The 22,877-nt window shown below is 41.8% G+C and overlaps 1 protein-coding gene across 7 annotated transcripts in view; it reads right to left on the bottom strand.

Annotated features, from left to right (window-relative positions):
• The window catches only part of GRB10 (growth factor receptor bound protein 10), a 148,527-nt gene that overhangs the window by 81,996 nt on the left and 43,654 nt on the right, over window positions 1-22,877 (bottom strand). For 6 of the 7 annotated variants that reach the window (XM_041411773.1, XM_041411774.1, XM_041411775.1 and 3 more), the window contains one exon: window positions 4,616-4,709. In XM_041411773.1, the coding sequence (XP_041267707.1) occupies window positions 4,616-4,709 (94 nt within the window). Of the gene's footprint in view, window positions 1-4,615; window positions 4,710-10,904; window positions 10,914-22,877 lie in introns of those variants that run through there. The other variant, XM_041411778.1, reaches the window with a different exon arrangement.

Below are 22,877 nucleotides of genomic sequence, written 5' to 3'. Positions count from 1 at the left end.
CTGTATGGATCCTTTTGCAGTACAATATTGATACAGGAAAAGAAGGACCTGAACAGGAAGTAGGAAAATGTCAGGCTGCAAAGCTGGCGTTTTCTGCCATTGAAACAGAGTGTTACCTATTTCTTCTATAAATGTTCAGACTTCAAAAGCAGCAGACACATGCACTGAAACACATGAACCCAGACCACACAGGATGTACTTCCACCCCACCCACCCTGCAAATCCCTTGACTAAAGGGAAATATTTGCAAATAGCTTCAGAAGTCACATGTATAGATCTGTTCCACAATTTGGGCATCTTGACATAGGTGAAAATAATATAACAAACATTATTAATTCTAAAGTACATGAAAAATTGAACTTCTAAAATGTGTTCTGTGCAAGCGAACATGCCACTACACACTGCCTCTGCTACTCTAAGTTTTAGACTGGATTACATTGCAACCTGTTGCGTTCTCTTTTCATTGAAAACAAAGCTTTAGAAAACACCAGAACACCTAAAGCATGGAAAGGGGAGCAAGTTAAAATACAATCCTCATTACACTCTGGGACTTATTTGTGCAACTTTAATTGTCTTGATAATCTACAAGTCATGGAATTTGAGTCTTGCTGCCCTTGACAAATTAAAAAAAGCTGAATTTTTAAAGGAAAAGTTAAGCATGTTATGTTTGGCAAATATTTTAAGTAATATGCTTATAATCTTTCTTGTTTCAATAGTCTTGTTCTGTCTGCATTACTATTAGTTGTTGCACTGATGAAACAACATTTGAAGATGACCTTCAAGGACTTGGTTTCATCTTGGTGTTTTTGAAGATGATAAATAATTACTTTGCTTGTATCTTCACCTCCTACCTTTTCCTCTTCAAAAAGCCACATAGTTTAGACACATTTTTCTTCTTCAACCCTGGAGGCTTTACTACAGCTTTTGGAAGGACTGTTCCAGAAATACTTAGACTTGCTGGTTATTAAATGCCATATGCTGGCTGTTCTTACCTTTCTCTAACTTTTAATAGATATATGAAGCATATTTGTTCCTTTACATTACTGGATACTAGTATTGTTCAGCAAGACAGCTTGTTCTTTTCTATTACATTTGATTTATGAAGTATCCTATGGGGAATATAGGAAAGACATCATAGTTCACACTCTTTGCATTTAGTACCTTTACAAAACTTGCCCCATTAGCAGAATCACTGAGAAGTGATAAACTAAGTAATGGCTTAGATATAAAATTATTCATTGTTAAAGTAAGCAAGTTTATCAGCATACCTACACAAAAGGAGTTATTAAACTATTTCTAGGAAAAAAATACTATTCCATCTGCACTCAATTTTGCACATTACTTTCACATGAAACCTTCCTATTCTAAAGACTCCTCACTTTACAGAACCATCTTCTGCTCCCCAATGTATACAAGACATTCTTTTGAAAGAAGAAGCCGAAGAGTTATAAAGCATCTGCTTGTGTAAAAACAGCGATTCAGCAGGAAACACGCACTTGAAATACCCTTCACAAGAAAGGGCTTATTCACGCGGGGACAGTTGGCAGGGCTATCTCAGTCTCCACTTGAATGCTCTTTTTCCAGTTTGTGTTAAAGGGATTCAGATGCCTGGGAAGAAGCTAATCACCATTTTTATAGGCTATGGAAAGCAGTCTTGGTTCAGAACTGCAGGTGCTTGTACCGAAAGCTCTCCCAGTGAAAAGCAAAGGACCACAAGTTAATGTTCAACAGAAACTGGCAAATCTGCTGCGCTCACTGAGCAATGTGGTCAGGTGTGAATTGCAAGTGCACACATAAAACAACGTAACCACTATGGCTGCTCAAAGTTCAGCTGCAGTGTTTAACGCACAATACACTAAAAAGGCAGAGAACACCTAAACAGGAATTATTTTAGCCAATTCTAATTCTTTCCCAATTTCTGCTCATGCCGATCACAGAAAGCTTTAGGCTAATAGGCATATGCTTAAATCAGCAAGTAATGTTGCCTATAACTGGAAGCAAAAAATTACCATAGTCTGTTCCAAACATCTTTATCATCGACATAATCAAGGCATACCACCAAACATTAATTTGCAGTGGTTCTGCAAGTTGCTTCTGGATACAGGTTTACTCTTTCAAGCTTTAAACCAGTGTCAGTGCCAGCCAGGCTTTAATAAAAAGTAATGGATAACAAAGTTTAGTATAAGAATAACAAAAACCAAAGCAAATAGTGGCCACAGAATGTAAAAATCCATTTCAAGTTAATAATCTAATCTTCCTATTTACTGTGTGACTAATATAACCATATGGGAGCTAGTTCAGACCATGCCATAACTCCCTGAGATGATGCTCTTCATGTTGTATTTTTCTGCATTCTTTCACTAATCTGGAATTCTAGAATATATGCCAGCTCTAAAAATACTTGTATGTTCAAGTTCTTGGACAAGTATGTATATTTCATATGCTATGAAAAGAGCCTAGATGCTCCTACTCGGGCAGAGCAAACACTCAAGACGTGATGTAACATCACGCTTATGGCCACTTCCATTTCCAAGAGGGTACCAAAGCAGCAGGGACCTTGCTTCCCTCCAACACTGCAAGAAGGCAGAACTCCTACAGCCCAGCTCAGCATTAAAGGCCACCGTTGAGCATTTAGGTTTCAGTTCTTAATCCAGACCACTAAAAAGCATCAAGATTGATACTGTACCATACACTTATTGCAGCAAAAAAAAAAGCAGAAAGATATTAGAAACAGTGGATTTGATTGCTGTCAGTCAGTTGATATAGAAGAAAAATCCCAAATAAGTTGTGGATGCATAAGCAATCTTTACTTCAAAAAGTACAGGGGAAAAACATAAAATAGGTCTTGCTTGAGAAACAGGCATTGAACTGCCAGTACCCCCTATGCAAACCATTTTCTCTAAAGACAGCTGCTTCCTAAATTAATTGGAACATTTGTCTCAAAGCGGCTGAGAAAGAGCCACATGTCAGGTGACACTGTATGGATCCTTTTGCAGTACAATATTGATACAGGAAAAGAAGGACCTGAACAGGAAGTAGGAAAATGTCAGGCTGCAAAGCTGGCGTTTTCTGCCATTGAAACAGAGTGTTACCTATTTCTTCTATAAATGTTCAGACTTCAAAAGCAGCAGACACATGCACTGAAACACATGAACCCAGACCACACAGGATGTACTTCCACCCCACCCACCCTGCAAATCCCTTGACTAAAGGGAAATATTTGCAAATAGCTTCAGAAGTCACATGTATAGATCTGTTCCACAATTTGGGCATCTTGACATAGGTGAAAATAATATAACAAACATTATTAATTCTAAAGTACATGAAAAATTGAACTTCTAAAATGTGTTCTGTGCAAGCGAACATGCCACTACACACTGCCTCTGCTACTCTAAGTTTTAGACTGGATTACATTGCAACCTGTTGCGTTCTCTTTTCATTGAAAACAAAGCTTTAGAAAACACCAGAACACCTAAAGCATGGAAAGGGGAGCAAGTTAAAATACAATCCTCATTACACTCTGGGACTTATTTGTGCAACTTTAATTGTCTTGAACAAGTCATGGAATTTGAGTCTTGCTGCCCTTGACAAATTAAAAAAAGCTGAATTTTTAAAGGAAAAGTTAAGCATGTTATGTTTGGCAAATATTTTAAGTAATATGCTTATAATCTTTCTTGTTTCAATAGTCTTGTTCTGTCTGCATTACTATTAGTTGTTGTACAAGTCATGGAATTTGAGTCTTGCTGCCCTTGACAAATTAAAAAAAGCTGAATTTTTAAAGGAAAAGTTAAGCATGTTATGTTTGGCAAATATTTTAAGTAATATGCTTATAATCTTTCTTGTTTCAATAGTCTTGTTCTGTCTGCATTACTATTAGTTGTTGCACTGATGAAACAACATTTGAAGATGACCTTCAAGGACTTGGTTTCAAATTAAAACATCAGGAAGCCTGAGGGTAAGAGGGTTTACTGCTTAAAAGAACACTGTTATCAATTATTTCAAACCTAAAACAATAAAGCTGAGCTGAAGAGTCTCTGTAGTAATAGCAACTGTTGTCTTTTAGGTCTCTGAACAGACAGAAATCAGTGAAGACAGAGTTTTAAGATTTGTTTTAGCTTTTTATGAATAGTCCTGTTGAATTACAGAAGCTAAACTATTACACCTACATTACAACATCTAGTTCAGGGCTGTCTTTTCACAAATGAGCTGATTTCTGTCATGGAAAGCAAGTAAATATGTTGGAGTTTTTTTCTTCTCCTACTGCAGACACTGTCTTATGGCAGTCAAAGATTTTTTTAAAATGCAACCTTAACATTACAAATGTTGAATTTAATGTCAGTACTTTTCTCCTCCCCACTCATAAAAATAGGAGAACGTCCCTATCCCCCAAGATAGTAATCGTATCTTGGGTTATGAGGTTTGAGATGCACACAAGTCCTTCGCCACCTTCACTCACAGCTCAAAGGACAGTTGTGACAAAATCAATTTCTTCAGCTCTCCTTCTTCAGCCATCCAGAACATTTTCTTTTTCCCCCAGTGAGAAGAAACAGCCATGGAGGCAAAACCATGCCTGCACTCACCTGAGAACTCTGGATTTCCACGCACTATTCCTTACCTTGGTGGTTCAGGGAGATGCGGTTAGATGGTTCTTGGAAACCTGGTTCCACCAGATCCCGCCGACCATGAGCTGAAGTCTGATCTACATTGTCCTAAAAACAGAAGAGCACAATATCTCATCAAAACCAGGCATTCTGTATTCACTGCAAGCTACATTACATGGAGTCAAACCACCAATACAAAACAAAAAACCCTGCCATGCCTCTGAAAGGAGAAACCAATGTCAGAGAAGGTGGGGGAACAGATCACAGGGGGACACGAGGCTGTCACATTAATACGTGTGGCATGGATCCAGAATCAATGACTGTGCTGTTGGCACATCAGTACACCAGTCTGCGTTTCAAATGGAGAAACAGTGATGTAAATGCACTTCCTAGTTTAACAAAAGTTTCTTGCATCAAATTATGTGGAGGCTTGGGGCTTTGTTTTCTTTAATTCCAAATCTGTGGCTTAGGGCTTTGTAACTAATTAACTGGACTGAAACAGATTCAGTAGTGAACTACTAAAACTCAAGAGAAATCAGAAGTTCAGTTTAGATAAACATCCATGGCTCTGGATGCCAACCTGTTGTTTTTTTCTACTGGAATTCTCACAAGATCAAGTTTCATGAAGTTTTAACACAAACAGAATTTGGCTAAGTCTAAAACACCACAGTTTCTCACAGATCTTGCCAAAGAAGTCAACTAGGAGAAAGCAGGAAAATTTAAATATAAACAAGAAAATAGAAAAAGCAAGGTAAGTCACATTTTAGAAGAATGAGAAGGAGATTGAGAGCAGGTGCGTGGTTTTACAAAACTGGCATACCTTTGCACACACCAGTTAAGGGTGGGTATGGAAAACTGTGGAAAATTGACTGCATTGATGTATCACCAAGCATAAGCTGCTGCTGTGATATACGTGACTATACACATCATCCCACTGGGCCCCAAGTGTGGGCTAAATACACAATGGCATGACCTGCTTTTATGTCAAAACACAGGAACCACCTTTATGGCAAATGACATTGTAATTAAGGCAGAGCAGAAACAAGCACACAGTGAGTGGCAGTTCAACTACACACAACCATGAGCCCTCAATCCAGTAGTGACAAAGTACAAGCTAATGCTCAAAATCATAATGGATGTAGTGTTTGGGGACTAGAACTCTATACAGTTATACAGTACGTGAAATAAATTATCTCTTCTTCGAAGAGACTGTCTCAGCAAATGCTTGAGCTTTGGTTCAAGTACTCAAGCACTGCTCTCAAGTGCCATCACCATCAGGGATCAGTTCAGAAGCCCATAGGCATTTATAAGACAGAAACTGACAACAGTGGTATGACTAAGGAAGGTTTTTATGAGTAAACACTGTATGATAAGATACAAATGGCATCCATCTATTGATGCCAGATACAACTGGGACCACTCAAACGTCTGCCTCCATACTGGCTATCTCCCCTTATAGGTCTTTACGTTCTTCACATTGATTTTCACAACACTGGCGGCTGCTGTTTCATGCGCCACATCTCACTTATCTCGTGAGTTTTTGTTATTGCTTCTCAGGAACCAAAAAAAACCTCAAACCACATCAGACCTTCTGTCAGCACAACTGTCTTTGTTCTTACTTTCTTGAAACACAGCGGTATTTGTTAGCTCTTTCACAGGAGCTAACTGAACACTTACTAGGAACAAGCAACTCACGAGCTCCTGTTTTCATCAAATCCCTTGCAACCACATTGTAACATTATTAGTACTTTTGAAGCACTAGTCATTCTCACTGGATTTATCTCATTTTCTTTGGGACACCACACGGCCATCCCTGACCTGACCCACATCATCTCCATTTTAAATTTGAGGCAGGAAATTTGGGACTTGCAGCATAAGAAGGCAACTGCAGGACAGACATACAAAATTATGACTCTGCTCCCCAGAAAGTTCAGTTGTAATTTTTCCAAGGTGCCAAGGGCAGCAGTGGGGAGGAGATGCTTATCTAGGAAAGTTTCAGTCAAAACTTAAAGCTGAAGCTGACTGCTCTCAGTACAAAGGCTAAGAGGTAAGCATCACAGGCATGGATAACTCAGAACATCCCTCCCCAGCCCAGAGCTTTTCTCTGTGCATTTCCTTCCATGAAATTCAACATGACCAATTTTTATAGGGTAGCTAAAACTTCACAGATGCAGTTTAGCAGCATTAGTTCCACTTCCCAGGAAGAAGTCACAATGTCTAACACAAGACGCAGTGACAGATTGCCTCTTGGCTGGGAAGAGCAACAGGGCATCCCAAGAGAAATAAAACTTGGAACAAGAAAACCAGATATAAGCTATTTGTCACATATTTAGATGTGTTTTCAGTTGTCCCAAAATATACAAGTTTCTTCTGGAAGGCAAGATTCATGAAGTATTAGGTAGTAACAGAGGTGAAATGGGGCCGAGATGCATGATTTTACATTTGGGTTTCCCACAGCAGTAACACACAAACAGTTAACGGAGAGACCTTATTTCAAGGTTTCACCTGGCTCCAGGGCCGTAACTCTTCAATTAAACCAGACTTTTATTTCTTTTAACTAGCAATTGCCAAAAATTTACAGGAACAGGATACACCCTCTCTGGAATCGCCTTAGATCTTGTACCAGAAGATGCTGAGAGCCACAGGCCTTACTCACAAAGTGAAGCCAAAGCCATGGTAAAGTAGATCAAAGTTTTCAAAAGCAGAGGTTAGAGTGACTAATGACTGCTGGTGCTGCCCTTTTAAAGATGATGCCCCTGCCTGTTTGGCCCGGTGCAAATGCCTGCCCACAAGATCCAGAGAGTTCTCCTGCAGCTTGAGCAAAACAGGGAGGCAAAGGTTTCCTCCGGACACTGCGGGCCAGCAAAGCCCAGGTGCTAAAGCAAAGCGACAGGCCGTGCATAAACAAAGCCACACCTGTCCGAGCAATGCGGGCAGTGGAGGGGAAAAGGTAAGGGCGGTGAGGTTTAAAGAGCCAGGGGTAGTTTCGCATGACCCTCCAGAATCTGTTTGTGTCCGTTGTGCACAGACAAACACTGGCACTCGGCCAGCTGCCGTGGAGATCACATGCTGGAACAAGGGTAAAAGAAGCAAGGGGAGGGGGGCAGGAAATAAAGTTATATAATTACTCTGTGCCAGCAGCCTTGCTGTCGGGCCCCAGCACAGGGCTGAGGCTGTGGCCCCCAAGCAAGGTGGGCACCTGCTTTGGTCCGTCACCATACCCCACTGCAGCTGAGAGCGGCCTCCAAGCAAGTCATCTGTTTGCTTCATGGTTTAATCCCCAGCTCTCCCTCCTCTTCCAATAAATGCTCTCAATATGAAATTAAAGCATGTTACTTAACTTACTTTACCATCCAGCTATTGTAGTATTTTTAGAAACTAGCTTGAGCATTAGCCCTCACTGACTTTTTGCATGTGCTGTTTTCTCTGTCAGTCAGCCTCTGCAACCAAGGATGATTTAATCGAGTGACTAGCAAGAGGCATAGAAGGACCTGAAGCAGGGTCCTTTAAAGCATTAGCATTTCATAAAGCCAAACACACCATCATTACAGGTCAGATTACAGTGTCCTTTTGCAAACCTATGTTGCATGACACAAAATGTGACGTGCTTGCATCGCCTTAAGAGCCAAAGTCCACTCATAGACAGTGTTATCTTTACGTATCAGTAACCAGGACAATCTAGATTTATTTTTCAATCTATAACCAAGCCTTTCAAGTTGCACTCCTTAACTATGACATACAGTGTTTGCTGCTGTTTGTGCTAGCACGATAAGCATTTCAGTTATCTAAGAAAACATTAAATCTCATCTTTGAATCAGAGAATCACCCAGACATATACTACAGCAGCTTTGCTGTCTGCACACGTGCTCTTTAATCACCTCTTTGGCTCCGAGTGCCACTGTTCCCACCTGCAGTTTAGCTCAGAAGAGTATTTATCAGTATGAGACAGCATTATTAGACAGACCAGTGTGTTGCTACCACTCTACTGCTGCTTCTCTCATCCTAGTTTTTTCAGCAAAGGTTATCCAGTCAGTCATTCAGGATAATCTTAAAGGTAAATAGCGCTTAGAGAAGGGAGGAGGCAGATTTGAATGTACAAGTAATGAGGTTTCATTTATACTTCCCTTCTCCTTAATTTTTTGTCAAGAAAGGGGTCTAGCATAAGAGGAGACAGAGCAGCTTTCTGGAAAAGTCTGGAAATCCCCTGAAGGGTTCGGCTTCTTCTAATTTCAGCAGTCTCTGCAAGTTTACAAGATGAAGAAAGGCTACAAGTGGCAGCACAGCTTCTCGGAAGCTCCTGGGAGCATGGCCAGACTGAGGATGTCCAGACCACCAAGACGACAGTCCCTGGTTTTGGATTTACTGTAGCTGCCTGCAAACCCACACTGCCATGCCCCTGAACAAAAGGTTCAATTGAGCAAGAGTCACGCGTACTCATGCCAGCAGTCCCACAGCAAACGATCAAGATCATGACATACTTCTGATGTTTGTACACTGTCCAGCACAACAGAAAGTAAAGTCAGACGTGCTGACGGGTCTCACTGCAATTTAGGAGACTATCACGGCAGATACGCCTCAGTTTGCAGAGAGGGCACTCCTGCCAAACAGGAGCTCCCTGCCAACCTGGCGGTGCTCCTTAATCACACCAAGGTACAGGTCTTAAAACTAGCTGGGCGTAAAGAGAAAATTAGCAAAGTCATTATTTGAACCACCAAGCTTTACTCTGTTCAGGCAACTTGTGTAAAGCAAAATTAAGTACCTTATGTTAGCACAGACTGAGGAAGCTATTGCAGAGTGCTCAAGTGTAAGTGGTTCCCAGCCAAAAAAGCAACTACAAAAATTCACTGAAGAGGCGAACACCAAGAGCCGTGAAAAAGTGGACGTAGCTCCAGGCTTCAGAAGCAGAAAGGGGATACTTGGAGAAATTTGTATCTGCAACTTGTTGCTCTTAGAAGAAGGACACAGATAGACAAACATTTCTTTACCTGACTCAGTAATGTTATTCTTAGCATGCTCCTGGAGTTCCCTTAGGCAATGAACAGATTAGACAGCATTTCTTCTGAGGATGCTTCATAAGATTCTTCACTTTCCAAACAAAAGACTGTTTGCATTTATGTAAAGTAACTTCCTGCACTGCTTTTTAAGCTATGCTGATTCTTTATACCATGAATTTGCAGCTTTGGTTTCCTTCAAGCATCAAATGTACAAAGAGGATAATAGACTCAATTATGCTAAGTGCCGAGTAGCCAGCTATTCATCTCAGCAAACTTTCCTAGAGCTTACTGGTATCCACAGCCATCCAGAGTTTCTGCACACTCACTTTTACTCTTAGCCCTGTGAAGGCAAGCATACAGGCTATTACAAGAGTAAATCCAACTGACATATCCAGACCAATGTTCAAACTCTAATCCAAACTCCACAGTTGATTAGTAATTCATGTGACGTTCCGTTCTTAAAAACACAGCAGCACAGTCCCCTACCAGACAGCTGTTTGGTACAATGTATTTTCAGCAAGCTGACACCCCAGAGTTTGAGGAAATGTGTTCCAATTAAGAGTCCTGAGGGAAGTGCAAGGTTCTTGGGTTTGTCCAAAGTCACTGCTTTGCAAACAATTTCAAGTTTACTCAAACAGCGTGTGTATGCTTTACTGTTTTCTGCCATAGTGTTCAACATGTCATACAAATAAAGAAAACACAGGCTTTGCACAGTAGGCAAAAAACTTTAAAGCACATTCTCAGACAACCCACATATTACATAATTAAAGACCTGTAACCTGGTTTCCTGCCTCTTAACTATAGTCATTTGACTAGGTAAGAGCCAAGTGAAAGGCTCAGTAAGTCAACAGAGTAACTGTGAACCTAGAATTTTAGCATTCCCATTGCTAAGAGAGCTTGTACAAACAAGGGCTTAAAATAAAGCCACTTAGCTTTGTCAAAAGTTGGGCTTTCTCTCCTGAAGTAGCAAAGCCACTAACTGCAGGAATCCTTCTTATTTTACAGTACTGGCTGTCAAGACTGGGAGCAATAACCCTGGAGACCAAGAACAAACAAGCCAGTTCGGGATTAAAGGAGCAGCAAAGGCAGCAGCACATTCCTCCCAACACACCACAGCACCTCCAATCCTCTGTGCCACAAATCACTGAAAACACACCATAACCTGGCAGGGCACACAGACTGTTGTGATCCACACATTCCTACAACCCTCAGCAGACTTACCAACCCACCACACAACATATACAACAGCTACAACAGAGCAGGAATTAGTGAAGGGAGAAGGAAAATGAGGCTGACAGAAAAGACAGACCTGCGTCCATGGTCCATGTCTCTGCAGTGGCAGAGAATTTGTTAAATGAATCACAGGAATTATATTACGTCCCATGATACAGGGGAAGGCAGAAAGGCTTGTCAGTCTGACCTTGGAGGAACTTATCTCCTGACCCCCTCTGGGCTTTAGCAACTCACTGATCAGAAAACCTTCAAGTCTAAAAAAACCTGGGGGTTTGGACCCTGCTGTCAACACTGAAACCCCATAGTGTGCATGCCCTGAGCCACTGAAGTGTTTCTTCCTAAAAGCTATAGCCCAACACAGTTATAGAAGCCACTGCTACAGCTGAGCCAGAAACTTATTTTTCTGAAGGTGCTTCAGATTTATTTTTAGGAGTCTAGTTATGTGACTTATCACTACCTGCATTGCAATTGCTGTCAGGGCAAACCAAAAAGCAACATCACTCTTTCTGTCACCCCCTGCCGAACTCCCAGTGTCTCTTTGGCATCCAGGAAATTAATTAAATAAATAATTAATGTAGTCTACCAAGAGCTGGACCACAGCTAGCAACCTCCAGCAGTATCTGGTAGCAGCTGTTTACTCCTAAAAGGCATTTCTCCAGTAAGGCAGGAGTGAGCATAGTGAGTGTTAGCTGACAGCTCCAGCAACGCACTTTTACAGCATGCATACAGGCTAACACTAGAGGTTCAGCTTCTCTAAGCTGATCTTTGCAAAACTGGCTTTAACAGGGCTTTCAACACTCCTGAACCCAACATTTGGCAAGAACTCTCTCACTAGATGCAGTCCTCTCCCAGTAGGAAGCAACCACTTCTGCAAAAATTGAGCTGTCTCCCCATGCTCTGCACAGAGAAAATGGATAGTATACTCCACAGTGTGCACTTCTTGGACCAGAATGGCATTTATTATGGTAGAAGACAATTCAATGCATCATGGTTGCTGTCTTTTAATCAGCTAGCAATGAGGGAATCCAACTGACAGCCTTAGAAATACTAAAAGCTTTGTTCTATTTTTAATGAGATTTAAACCACTGTGGCTGTTAGAGATAGTTTACATAGTTTACAGCTAAAACAAATTCTTGAAATACAAAAAAGAAACAATTGCACAAAATTCTCAGTGAAAGCAATCATTCCTTAGAGTTATCTTCACCTATAAATGAAGTACTGACTTACTGATAAAGTATCCTTTAACTTTTTTTAAAAAAAACAAGCTAAGTTTCTTTTCATTTCTAACAAAACACCACTGAATAAATGAAGTTTATATTAGGAAATTCTTCACACTAGGAAAGTAGCATGCTTACATGGAAATTTCATTTCTTCTGCTGGCACCCACAGAACCTGATAACGTATCTCTAGCTTGTACTTAATTGTAAATTAGCCTTACCTCCAAAGCAAGTCACTCTCACTGGCAAGGGACTACCACTGACAAAGATACATGTTCAAAGCTACATCTTTTGCTGCATGTTCTAAGCTCTTTGGTTTTGGTCAATACTGACTCAAACACTGAAGTCCCTGAAAAATCTGGTATTTGTTAGAGTGAACTGTACTTATCAATAAGAATTCAATTTAAAAATTGAGTTTTATTACCATGAGAAAGTATAACCTAATGCAGTATGTCATATTTCTCTCTCTCTCTCTCTTTTTTTTTTTTTTTTAAGGAGGCTTTTTAGTTAGATCTTGTATCAGAGAACTGACACAGAGCAGACTACAGTATTTAAACTGAGCCAAAAGCACAAGTTCATACCTGTTAACTACTATACTGGACGGTGCTCACACAATCTAAGGGAGGAATATTACCCACAACAATGTGTTGTTGCTCATAAAACCTTTAGCCTATTCAAGAATCCTTACCAGGGTCACTTTTTTCCAAGTTTCTGAAATGCACTGTCAGACTATATTCCTTCTTCATCAGAAGGACAAAAAGAAACATTATGGGAATGAATATTTGTACTCTGGTGCAATGGAAAATTTCAACATCACACACTTGCTAACACACCTGTCCAGTCTGAGAAAACATCTTCAAAATTATTTCCTTTAAGCTTGTATTAAAAAAGAAACAAATTTTAAAAAATCTCATCTATTATTTTGGGGGAAGCCGTAACACAGAAAGAAAGTACAGGAAATTTGATCCTTTCCAACACACTGGCCTCCCCACGCTCAGACCTGTGAAATACAAGGTAGCTCATCTGTTCTACTTGGCATCAAACCTGCTACAGCTTTGGTTAGGGTTAGGCCAGCTGCTTCCAAGAACACTGGCTTTGGGAGTCAGGTTTTGACAGCATCCTTCTACCACATGGACAGGAGACGTTCCGCAAAATGCCTTGGACAGTCTGTCCTAGCACAGGCTAATGATGCCCTGAATTAACCTTGGAAGGCTCGGCGCTTGAAAGGATGAGCTGGTGGACTCTGGATCTGGCACTGCAACAACATATTTGTGTGTCTCAGACCAGGGGAGGAAGCAGAGAAGGGAAGATGCCACCTGGGTTGAAGGAACCACCGTTTCCATACAAGTGCATTCTCTTCAGGGATTGATATTCAAATCTCTATGCTTTGGGAAGTGGCAACCACAGCCAGATGACCTAAATTAAGAGTATGTAAGCTTATAGCTAGGAACCCCTAGACATCAAGACAGATGAAACTCAACAAAGGGATACAAGCAGCATGAAACACAGAGGAATTTATACCATCTGAATGTGGGTCTGCTCTCTTATGGCAATAGTGCTATCCTCCTTTTGTCTTTGTGATGGTTCAGGTTCAAACTGAGAATCTGAATGGGCCAGCGAGTGAAGATGGTTCTTCACAGCCCTCAACAGAAGTGATGAAATGATAAACCTCCTGTGGGGAAGGAGCCACTGTGCCCACATGTACCATTAAAATTTACTGGATGTCAGTGAGCAAACTCTCACTTGCTAATGAAATTTCTCTTCAGGTCTTCAAACTGATAATCTGACCAATTTCAAGTGTCATATTTAACAAATTCATACAAGACTACTTCGCTATCCTTCCTTGCTTCAACTATTAGCAACGTGGACCTCATCACTCTACTTTCTAGGCCATTTGCTCAGTTGCTGAAATTTAGGGTGTGCTTGGCACCCCTCCCTCCCCTCCTTCCCAACAGTGATCCTTGGCACTAGATACATAATTAACCAGGTCTAGAAGTGCCTATTCCATCTGATCAAACCTGTGATCCTAATTACCTGGACCACACACCTTTCTGCTCAGATAAACATCCATTCTCCTGTTACATGGTGCCACCTGCCCCAGAACTCACTGCTCACTTCAGACAAGGGCATTTGTAGTTCTGGTGACTTGCTCACAAATCAATACAGAATTAATTCTTTACACATCTCTGAAACAACAAGCCTTACCAACAACAAACCAAAAAAAGACATTTCAGAATCTCAGATATGGGGCAAATGTTTACATACTTCAGTTGACTGCTCTACACCCTACTTAAACCCCACAGAAATCACAGTCTACCAGTCTAAGGCACAGTAATTATTCATGATTAATAACCTAGCATCAGATCTTGTATTGGAACAGATTGCTGTGTTCTCCCCTAACCATATATCAGGGTTACAGTCTGAATAAATCAGTAATGTAGTATATGCAAAAAAATGTTGGAGCCTAAGAAACAGTCTGCAATATATGGGTACTTAAAATTGTTGTTTTGTACTGCATATTTAGCAGTAATGGGTTACTTTGTAAGCCTTCAGAATACGAGAAATAAAGCACAAAAGCCCTCATCATTACCAACAGAACAACATGCCTGAATGTCTGTGTTTCTTTCCTTAATTATGCATGAATCTCATTTAACCTATACATCTCTAAGAAAGTCACATACATAACTGCACCTTTCACTCAGAAGTTCAAAACAGTTTTCCTGAAAAAAAAAACTTCACAGCGATGCTCTATCAGACTTCATTAAGTTGCCACCCCCAAGGATTAACACACAATAGTTGGCAAAATTTCTAATACAAATGATGCTGCAGCCCGCATTACAGAAATACCAACATAGGAATTGTCAATTCCTAACAAATGAAAAGAAAACAAAAATTAAGATAAGACTAACAACATGAGCCATTCTGACTACTCCGGTACATCACTGTCTTACTGCAGTTTCTCAAACTGAGAGAAACTTACAGAGTTCAATACAGGGGCCAGTCCTCTTCAGTAGCTTTGATACTGAGGATATCAAGTGTACCCTCAGTAAGTTCATGGGCTACACTAAGTTGGGTGGGAGAGCTGATCTGCTACAAGGCAGGAAGTCTCTGCAGAGGGATCTGGATCAAAGGGACAATTATATGAGGTTCAACAGGTCCAAGTGCCAGCTCCTGGACTTGGGTCACAATGACCCCATGCAACACTCCAGGCTGGGGAAGAGTGGCTGGAAAGCTGCCCAGCGAAAAAGAACCTGGGTGCTCTGGTCAACAGCAGCCAAACACGAGCCAGCACGTGCCCAGGTGGCCAAGAAGGCTGATGACATCCCGGCTTGTATCAAAAATAGGTCAGCAGTGCCAGGGCAGTAATCATCACATCTTTTGAGTCTCTGTGTCCAGTTCTGGGCTCCTTACTACAAGAAAGACATTGAGGTGCTGGAGCAAGTCCAGAGAAGGGCAATGGCAGTGGTAAAGGGTTTAGAGAATGAGCCCTACAAGTAGCTGAGGGAGCTGGGGGTGTTTAGCCTGCAGAAAAGGAGGCTCAGGAGGGACCTGATTGCTCTCTACAACTGACTGAAAGGAGGCTGTAGCCAGGTGGGGGAAAAAGAACCTGGGTGCTCTGGTCAACAGCAGCCAAACACGAGCCAGCACGTGCCCAGGTGGCCAAGAAGGCTGATGACATCCCGGCTTGTATCAAAAATAGGTCAGCAGTGCCAGGGCAGTAATCATCACATCTTTTGAGTCTCTGTGTCCAGTTCTGGGCTCCTTACTACAAGAAAGACATTGAGGTGCTGGAGCAAGTCCAGAGAAGGGCAATGGCAGTGGTAAAGGGTTTAGAGAATGAGCCCTACAAGTAGCTGAGGGAGCTGGGGGTGTTTAGCCTGCAGAAAAGGAGGCTCAGGAGGGACCTGATTGCTCTCTACAACTGACTGAAAGGAGGCTGTAGCCAGGTGGGGGTCAGCATCTTCTCCCAGGCAACCAGCGATGGGATGGGAGGACACAGCCTCAAGCTGCACCAGAGAAAGTTGAGGTTGGACATCAAGAGGAATTTCTTCATGAAAAGGGCTGTTAAACAATGGGACAAAGTGCTCAAGAAGATGATGGAGTCACTGTCCCTGGAGGTGCTCATGACGGGACACAAAGTTTAATGTCATAGTCTAGTTGACAGGGTGGTTATCTGTCAAAGGTTGGACTCAATTATCTTAGAGGTCTTTTCCAACCTAAATGATTCTGATTTTCCTCATCTTCATTGTCCTTAGAAAAACAAGTATCTAGGTTTGACTATAGTAAAATCCAAGTGCCTCAAAGGTACTTTTTAGCCTGAGAACTTCTCTCAATGCTCTGCCTAGTTTACCTATCTCTGTCTAACTTTCAAAAATCCAGGTACCATATGAAATATGTGTTACATTTGTTCCAGTATCAATAAAAATATATACTTGTATCTATCCATCTCAAGGTAGTGGCTGCCATGTTTTCCTTTCCTTGAGGAAAGGGAGTTAATTGCAAGTAGCTCTACCAGTTATCCTGCATTAAGAAGATGGCTTTATCAGAAAATCTTTATTGACTTAACATTCTCTGAAGGAAGAAAATTTACAAAAGATCAGCAATTTGCATTTAAATAGTAACAAATTACATGTAAAATTGCACGCTGTCCCAGAAAACACAATACAAAGTATAAATCTTCAGTTTTTGCAGAAGCTGGCACACTAAAAGCAATGACATCAATCACCTCTTCATGCTTGGAAGGTTTTCTTTTAGTTTTGTTCTGTTTTAAAGTTGTTCACAGTGTAAGTGTGTCAAGTGACCAGTTATTTTATACAGCTCCTCACCACTTCTTTTAACACCTACTGGACACATCCAAGGAAGCTATCCACAGCACATCAGAACATACACTGAGGCACTCCTACACGGTTAGCAGCAGCTGCTTTAATTCCACACAAAGTCTCTGAGGCTACATTAAAGCCTCAACAGATCAAACGGGTTTCTTAACTACCAGTGTGCTACTGAAGGAAGGTCTGGTGTGCCAAACATTGCCAAGGCAGCACATGAAACAAAACAAGCAAACCACCTCAAAACAAGACCTGCCCAGGTAAGGGTCTCCAAACAAGGAGATTTGAACAGAGATTGCAAACCTGGTCAGCCAGAAGAAAAGTTCAAGAAATCCCACAGCTGCAATAAATCCAATGTTTGATCAAGCTGGCTTTAGCAACACTGAAACACTACTGCTATCAACCTCAAGAACCTCTCTGCAAATGGATTTCTACTGTTCGCTCCAAGAAAAGATGGGATGCAATCGGATGAGCTGCTGTTCAATCGGTATTGAAGTGGCTTTTCTTTCTCTTCTGTGAAACAACTGCTGAAGACCAGGGAGGGGAAGTAACTTGTTTACCTTGCAGTTCAAGGGGCTGGCAGCTTGCACATGAGCAGCTACCACACTTCAGCTGAATGGTGACTAATTCAGGGTGGCACCTTTTCCAGTACAACCAGTATTTATTGTACTGCTTCCTCTAGTTTTGAGCTATTCTTTCTAACCCAAAAATGCAGGTCTATGAAATAAAAGGTAGTGGTAAACATTCCTGCTGAGATTAAAGTCAAATCAGACATAAAAAAAAAAAAAAAAAGGAATCACAGGATAAGGTGGAGAAGAGGAAAAACTTTGAACTAGGCTTCAGAATCGAGCTGTGGGTGAGAGGAATGGGCCACCTAATAATACATGTTATTGTGTCAATATCCCTGTTTCAGAAGATGCTACCGGGACAGATGATGGATGAGAAGTTTCTGGTCTTGTGGGTTTGGGTTTATTTTAATCTTCAGGGCAAGTCATACTCAAAAGATACGCTGTCAGAAAACTATTTTTCCAACTTGCTCTCATCCAGCATAGCAGTTATGGTTTGTGACTTAACCATACAGACAGTTCATGTTCAACAGCCAGCAGCTTGTCATAATTCCAAGGACATAAAGGACTCCAGAAAAAACAAGATTGCAAGAGATGCCTTTTTCAGAATATCTTTAGCACACTTCAGTTAACCCTTCTGCTCACATCATGCCAAAGAATAATATATTTCATACAGAAATATCCCCAGCAAATATATAGGAAGGAATTTTTTCCATCCAATTTGCAAACCACTGCCTTATATACTTCTGTGCGGTCAGAAGTAGAGAAACAGGTGCTCTGAAGTCTTTTTACCTTAGGAAACAGGTTCTACAAATGCTTCCAGCTACAGAACACTTAAGGTGACTACCTCAAATATTGGATATTGAAAAACTCCTTGGGTCTGTCCTGAATTTGAAAAGGAAAAAAAAAAAAATCACCTAACTTGAGAGGGCATGTGTGGATGAGTAAACAAGTTGCTTTAATAAATGGATTATTTATGGATGTATGTAACATGTATGTTACATATGATCCTGGAGTTACCTTCTGCAGAAAACTTTCCAAAAGGTCATTGCAAGAGGTTATGGTGGTGTGGCCACAAAGAATGAGCTGAAGAAAGAGCTCTGGAAGAAGCAGGATGTGCAGAGGGGGAACAGGGTACAAGCACACAGAAAGACTGTGTAGGATAAGAGGGCTTCACCCAACCAGGTGGCAGGACCCCACAGAGAGTGACGAGGAAAGATGTCCCATGGAAGTGGACTACCCATAAATACAGTTAACTGTCTCCTAACATCATCATTGCCAAGATGTTTTCCTGAAAGAGCCCGTGATCTCCTTCCAGGAGAGTTAAAACATCTTCTCCCAAGCTCCCCCAGGCACTACTGTCCATCAGCCTGAACACAACCACCCAAGGAAAACCTGGGAGGTCAGGTCTCTGCCAAAGATGGAAGAGGTAGAAAACCCAGAGGTAGGAAAGGGAGATGTTAGCCTTGCCAGGCGAGGCACGAACCCTTTACAATCAATAAAACAGTTCATGCATTGGAAGGCTTTTGTCAGCCCTTGCTTCCTGCACTGCCTCCATGCTCTCCAGGCAGACTACCCATAAATACAGTTAACTGTCTCCTAACATCATCATTGCCAAGATGTTTTCCTGAAAGAGCCCGTGATCTCCTTCCAGGAGAGTTAAAACATCTTCTCCCAAGCTCCCCCAGGCACTACTGTCCATCAGCCTGAACACAACCACCCAAGGAAAACCTGGGAGGTCAGGTCTCTGCCAAAGATGGAAGAGGTAGAAAACCCAGAGGTAGGAAAGGGAGATGTTAGCCTTGCCAGGCGAGGCACGAACCCTTTACAATCAATAAAACAGTTCATGCATTGGAAGGCTTTTGTCAGCCCTTGCTTCCTGCACTGCCTCCATGCTCTCCAGCCTTTGCTCCCTGCACCGCCTCCATGCTCTCTCCAGGCGTGCAGATGGCATCTCTTCTGCAATGGGCCCACAGTGGAGAGGAAAGGGGAGCATCTGGCCAGGACTCCCCTAGGTGTCTCCCCACCAAATAACTCCGAGCCAGAGGCAGTCATGACCAAAGGACAGCAGCATCAGTCAGATCTGAGGGTGGATGCTCACATGCCACTCAGCAAGGGGGAGCTTCCCTACACCACCCCAAGGACAGTCCTGGGGAGATATATCTGGCAGTAGGTCCTTGGAGAAGGCAGTATGGCAGACACTTGGATGTAAGCCTTGTGAGAGAGAGTAAACATCAGGGAAGCCAGGAGAGCGCCACAACAGGAGACTGAGTAGCGAGATCCTGACTGGGAAGCCACAAGGAACAGTGCTGGGACAGGAAACACCTGGACAATTGGCTAGCACCTCTAGGTTCTCCTTTGCTTCTGTCACACTGCCAAGTCCCTTATTTTCCACCTCAATACTTCTTCCCAAAAGAAGCACTCAGCATCTTTAAGAAGATTCATGTTCAGAATACCTCTCTTGCTCAAACCAAATGAGTCCATTTTTGCAGCCAGGTGCATGGGATGAGGAGAAACTTGACACATATCAGCTAAATCACGTTTCTGAGCCACACACAAGCAAACAGTGCCGTTCCAGCTGCAGCCAGCACTGGACTCTACAAAGATTTCTGGAGTGGGTTGAAGTTAACTTCACAAGTGATCAGTGAGCCAACAGGGGAAGCATTTTGCTGCTTGACCAACAAGCTGGCAAAGCCAACTGACAGACAAGGAAGAGCCATTTGGGGAGGAAGAGGTTGATGGCAGCAGAGATGATGCAGAGATGACAGTAATGAGTAAGCAAAGAGAGCAAGACTACCAGCAGAATTACAGTCTTGGACTGTGGGAAAACAGATTTTTGGCCTGTTCAAGGATCTGCGTGCGAGGTTCCCATGGCAGACTTCTCTGAAGAACCAAGGTACCCAGAGCAACAATCTGACCTTGCAGGACAGCCTACTCAAACCTCAAGAAAGGTCCATTGTGGCATGCAGAAAGTCACAGGGGAATGGCAGAAAGCCATCTGAATGGACAGGCATCTCCTGTCTCAGCTAAAATGCTGAAATGCAAAGAGCGTTAAATCAGGAAGAGGTTACACAGAAAGATCATGGAGATTGTGCCCATGCAGAGAAGCTGGAGCAAGCAAAGGATGCAGAGAAAAAACAAGGCATTGTTATATAGGCAAATAAGGACAAAAGGATGGCTACTATTAGTTTAGCTAGTTCTCAGCTGTGCACAGGATCCAGCAGCTAAGGACACAAAAGACCAATGATTTTTTTGCCTCAGTTTTTCCTAGTTCCTCTTCATGTCTCCCAGTTCTTTGAGCACAGTGCCAGCATCTGGAGGACTGAACCATTACTGACAGCAAAGGAAAGTTAAGGATCAGACAAGCTAACTAGGAGCAGATAGGATGCATTAGAAAATGCCAAGGATGCTAACCAACACTATGTTAGCAAGGCTGCTCTCTGTTATCTTCAAAAGAGTAAGTAACTAATCAGAGGATGATCCTGGCAAGTGCAGAGGCAGAGAACACATTCCTCTTCAAAACAGGTGAGGATGACAATATGAAGAACCAGAAGCTGGTCAGCCTTGACAAGTTGGCAAGAGTATGAAGCAAGTCCTTCCAGAAGTTGCTGCCAGGAACTCAAAGGATAAAAAAAAAAGCAACTCTTAAATCTACACTGGCTGTTCCAAAGAACAAGTCATATTCATTGGCAGTTTTATACCACTTGTACTAAGGGTCTTATCTCTCAAGAAACCAGAACACTTACACAGATTGTGGGTCATTGTGCCACCTTCTGATTTCATCTAGCTGCACAAACTAGGTGTCTTCAAGTACATCGTTAAAATTTTACAATACTGGACAATCATATGGGATTTCTGGAACATCTATTTTCATTAGAAGAGCAGGCACTTCATTTGTACTCCCTACAGCCCAAAGCAACCTGCCTCAATATAGCTGAAGGCTGTAGAAAAGTCAACTGAATACTTGAGAAGAACCTACTGCAACAGCATAGAATTCATCAAAAATCCCTCTTTGCCTCCACTGAAGTATTAATCCTACAAATCTCATGTGAGCTGAAATAATGGCCTGCCACTCTCCTACACTACTAGCTTCAAGAACTTCTTCAAGAAAGGTGCCAACACCACTTTGTCAGAAACCCCCCCTGAACTGTACAGAAGTATTCACTATTCTGGGGAACTTGCCAGCATGACAGTATTTACTGTATGACTAATATGCATTAATGAAGCACAAATGGACAACTATTTACTTGTGCTAATAACTAAAGCGCCTTATTAGAGCTAAGGCCTCTAGCATGAAGGACTGCCAGGCTTCCCCACTTGCCAAAATTATGTCAAAAAATGGAGCCCATGTGTAAGACATCAAGAGCTACAGCCACTGTGTAGTAGAGTCTTAAGTCATTGTTTAACATTCAGCTTGCAAAGGACCAGCATGCTCCAAAACCACTGGCTGTTTCCGAGGGCTTGTCTTTTCATTGTAGAGGCTAGAATTTCAAATATGCACACTGGTCGTACCAGCACACAGGCCAAAGCTATCTTAAAATAGCAGTAAAGCCTGAGAGCTTTGCTGGGCATTTGTGTTCCACCTTTCATCGCTCACTGTTCTTTCAAAACCAGATATAAAAACACTGTATCTTAATGCCTTGGATTAAAATATCAATACTATCTAGCATAAAAGGCCATTAATACCAATAATCTGGCCCCTTGTTCATGAAGGATTCCTGAAAGCTGATCAATTTAGTAAAATTCCATCCTGAAAAAGGAAAGTCAGCTGCACAAGTCCTTGCTCTGTGCAGCACTTTCCATCCCACCTCTCCACAAAGGGAACGTACCTACAACACTAGAAATAAAAGACACACCTCAAGAAGTGGCAGGGTTTTGTGGGAACCTAGGAATAACTTTTTTTAGAAGACCACTTCAGATTACATTATATTAGGAATGGAAAAGAAAGTTCTTAGGGGATGCAAAAAGAGCAGGTAAAGACTGTTTTCAGTCATAGCTAGTATTAGGTTGACCTGATATATTTATCCCTAGCTTCACAGAGTAAATAGCACCTTCACCACACCAAGGCCACAGTGAGTTCAGGCTCTCCACTCTTCTTTGAATCAGCAGCTTGAGTTTGGAGTAGAAAGTCTGCAAGTGTAGAAACAAGGAGGTCTCTGCCACAAGGCATCACAAGAACAATAAAGTCTGGAAACTGTACCCACAATTTCTTTCTAGAAACAGGAAAGTTCTCTTCTCAGATTTGATCACACAAACAGCTTCATTCAGAATCACAGGATTTGGGGTGGCAGTTTGGAGGAGTTTTTTCCCCCCACCTTTTTAAACTTTAAAAAATATATATAAGTAAGTGCTTATGAGATATTGTCTTTCCTTCAATCACACAGATTCTTTTTAGACTATGTAACGCAAGAAAATGTACTGGGCATAACTTTATGCAAGG

Source organism: Onychostruthus taczanowskii, unplaced genomic scaffold (assembly GCF_017590055.1).
Source record: "Onychostruthus taczanowskii isolate IOZ18803 unplaced genomic scaffold, ASM1759005v1 scaffold37, whole genome shotgun sequence".
NCBI classification, from domain to species: domain Eukaryota; kingdom Metazoa; phylum Chordata; class Aves; order Passeriformes; family Passeridae; genus Onychostruthus; species Onychostruthus taczanowskii.
The sequence above is the reverse complement of the archived record's forward strand: the minus strand, read 5'-3'. Positions and strand labels throughout refer to the sequence as shown.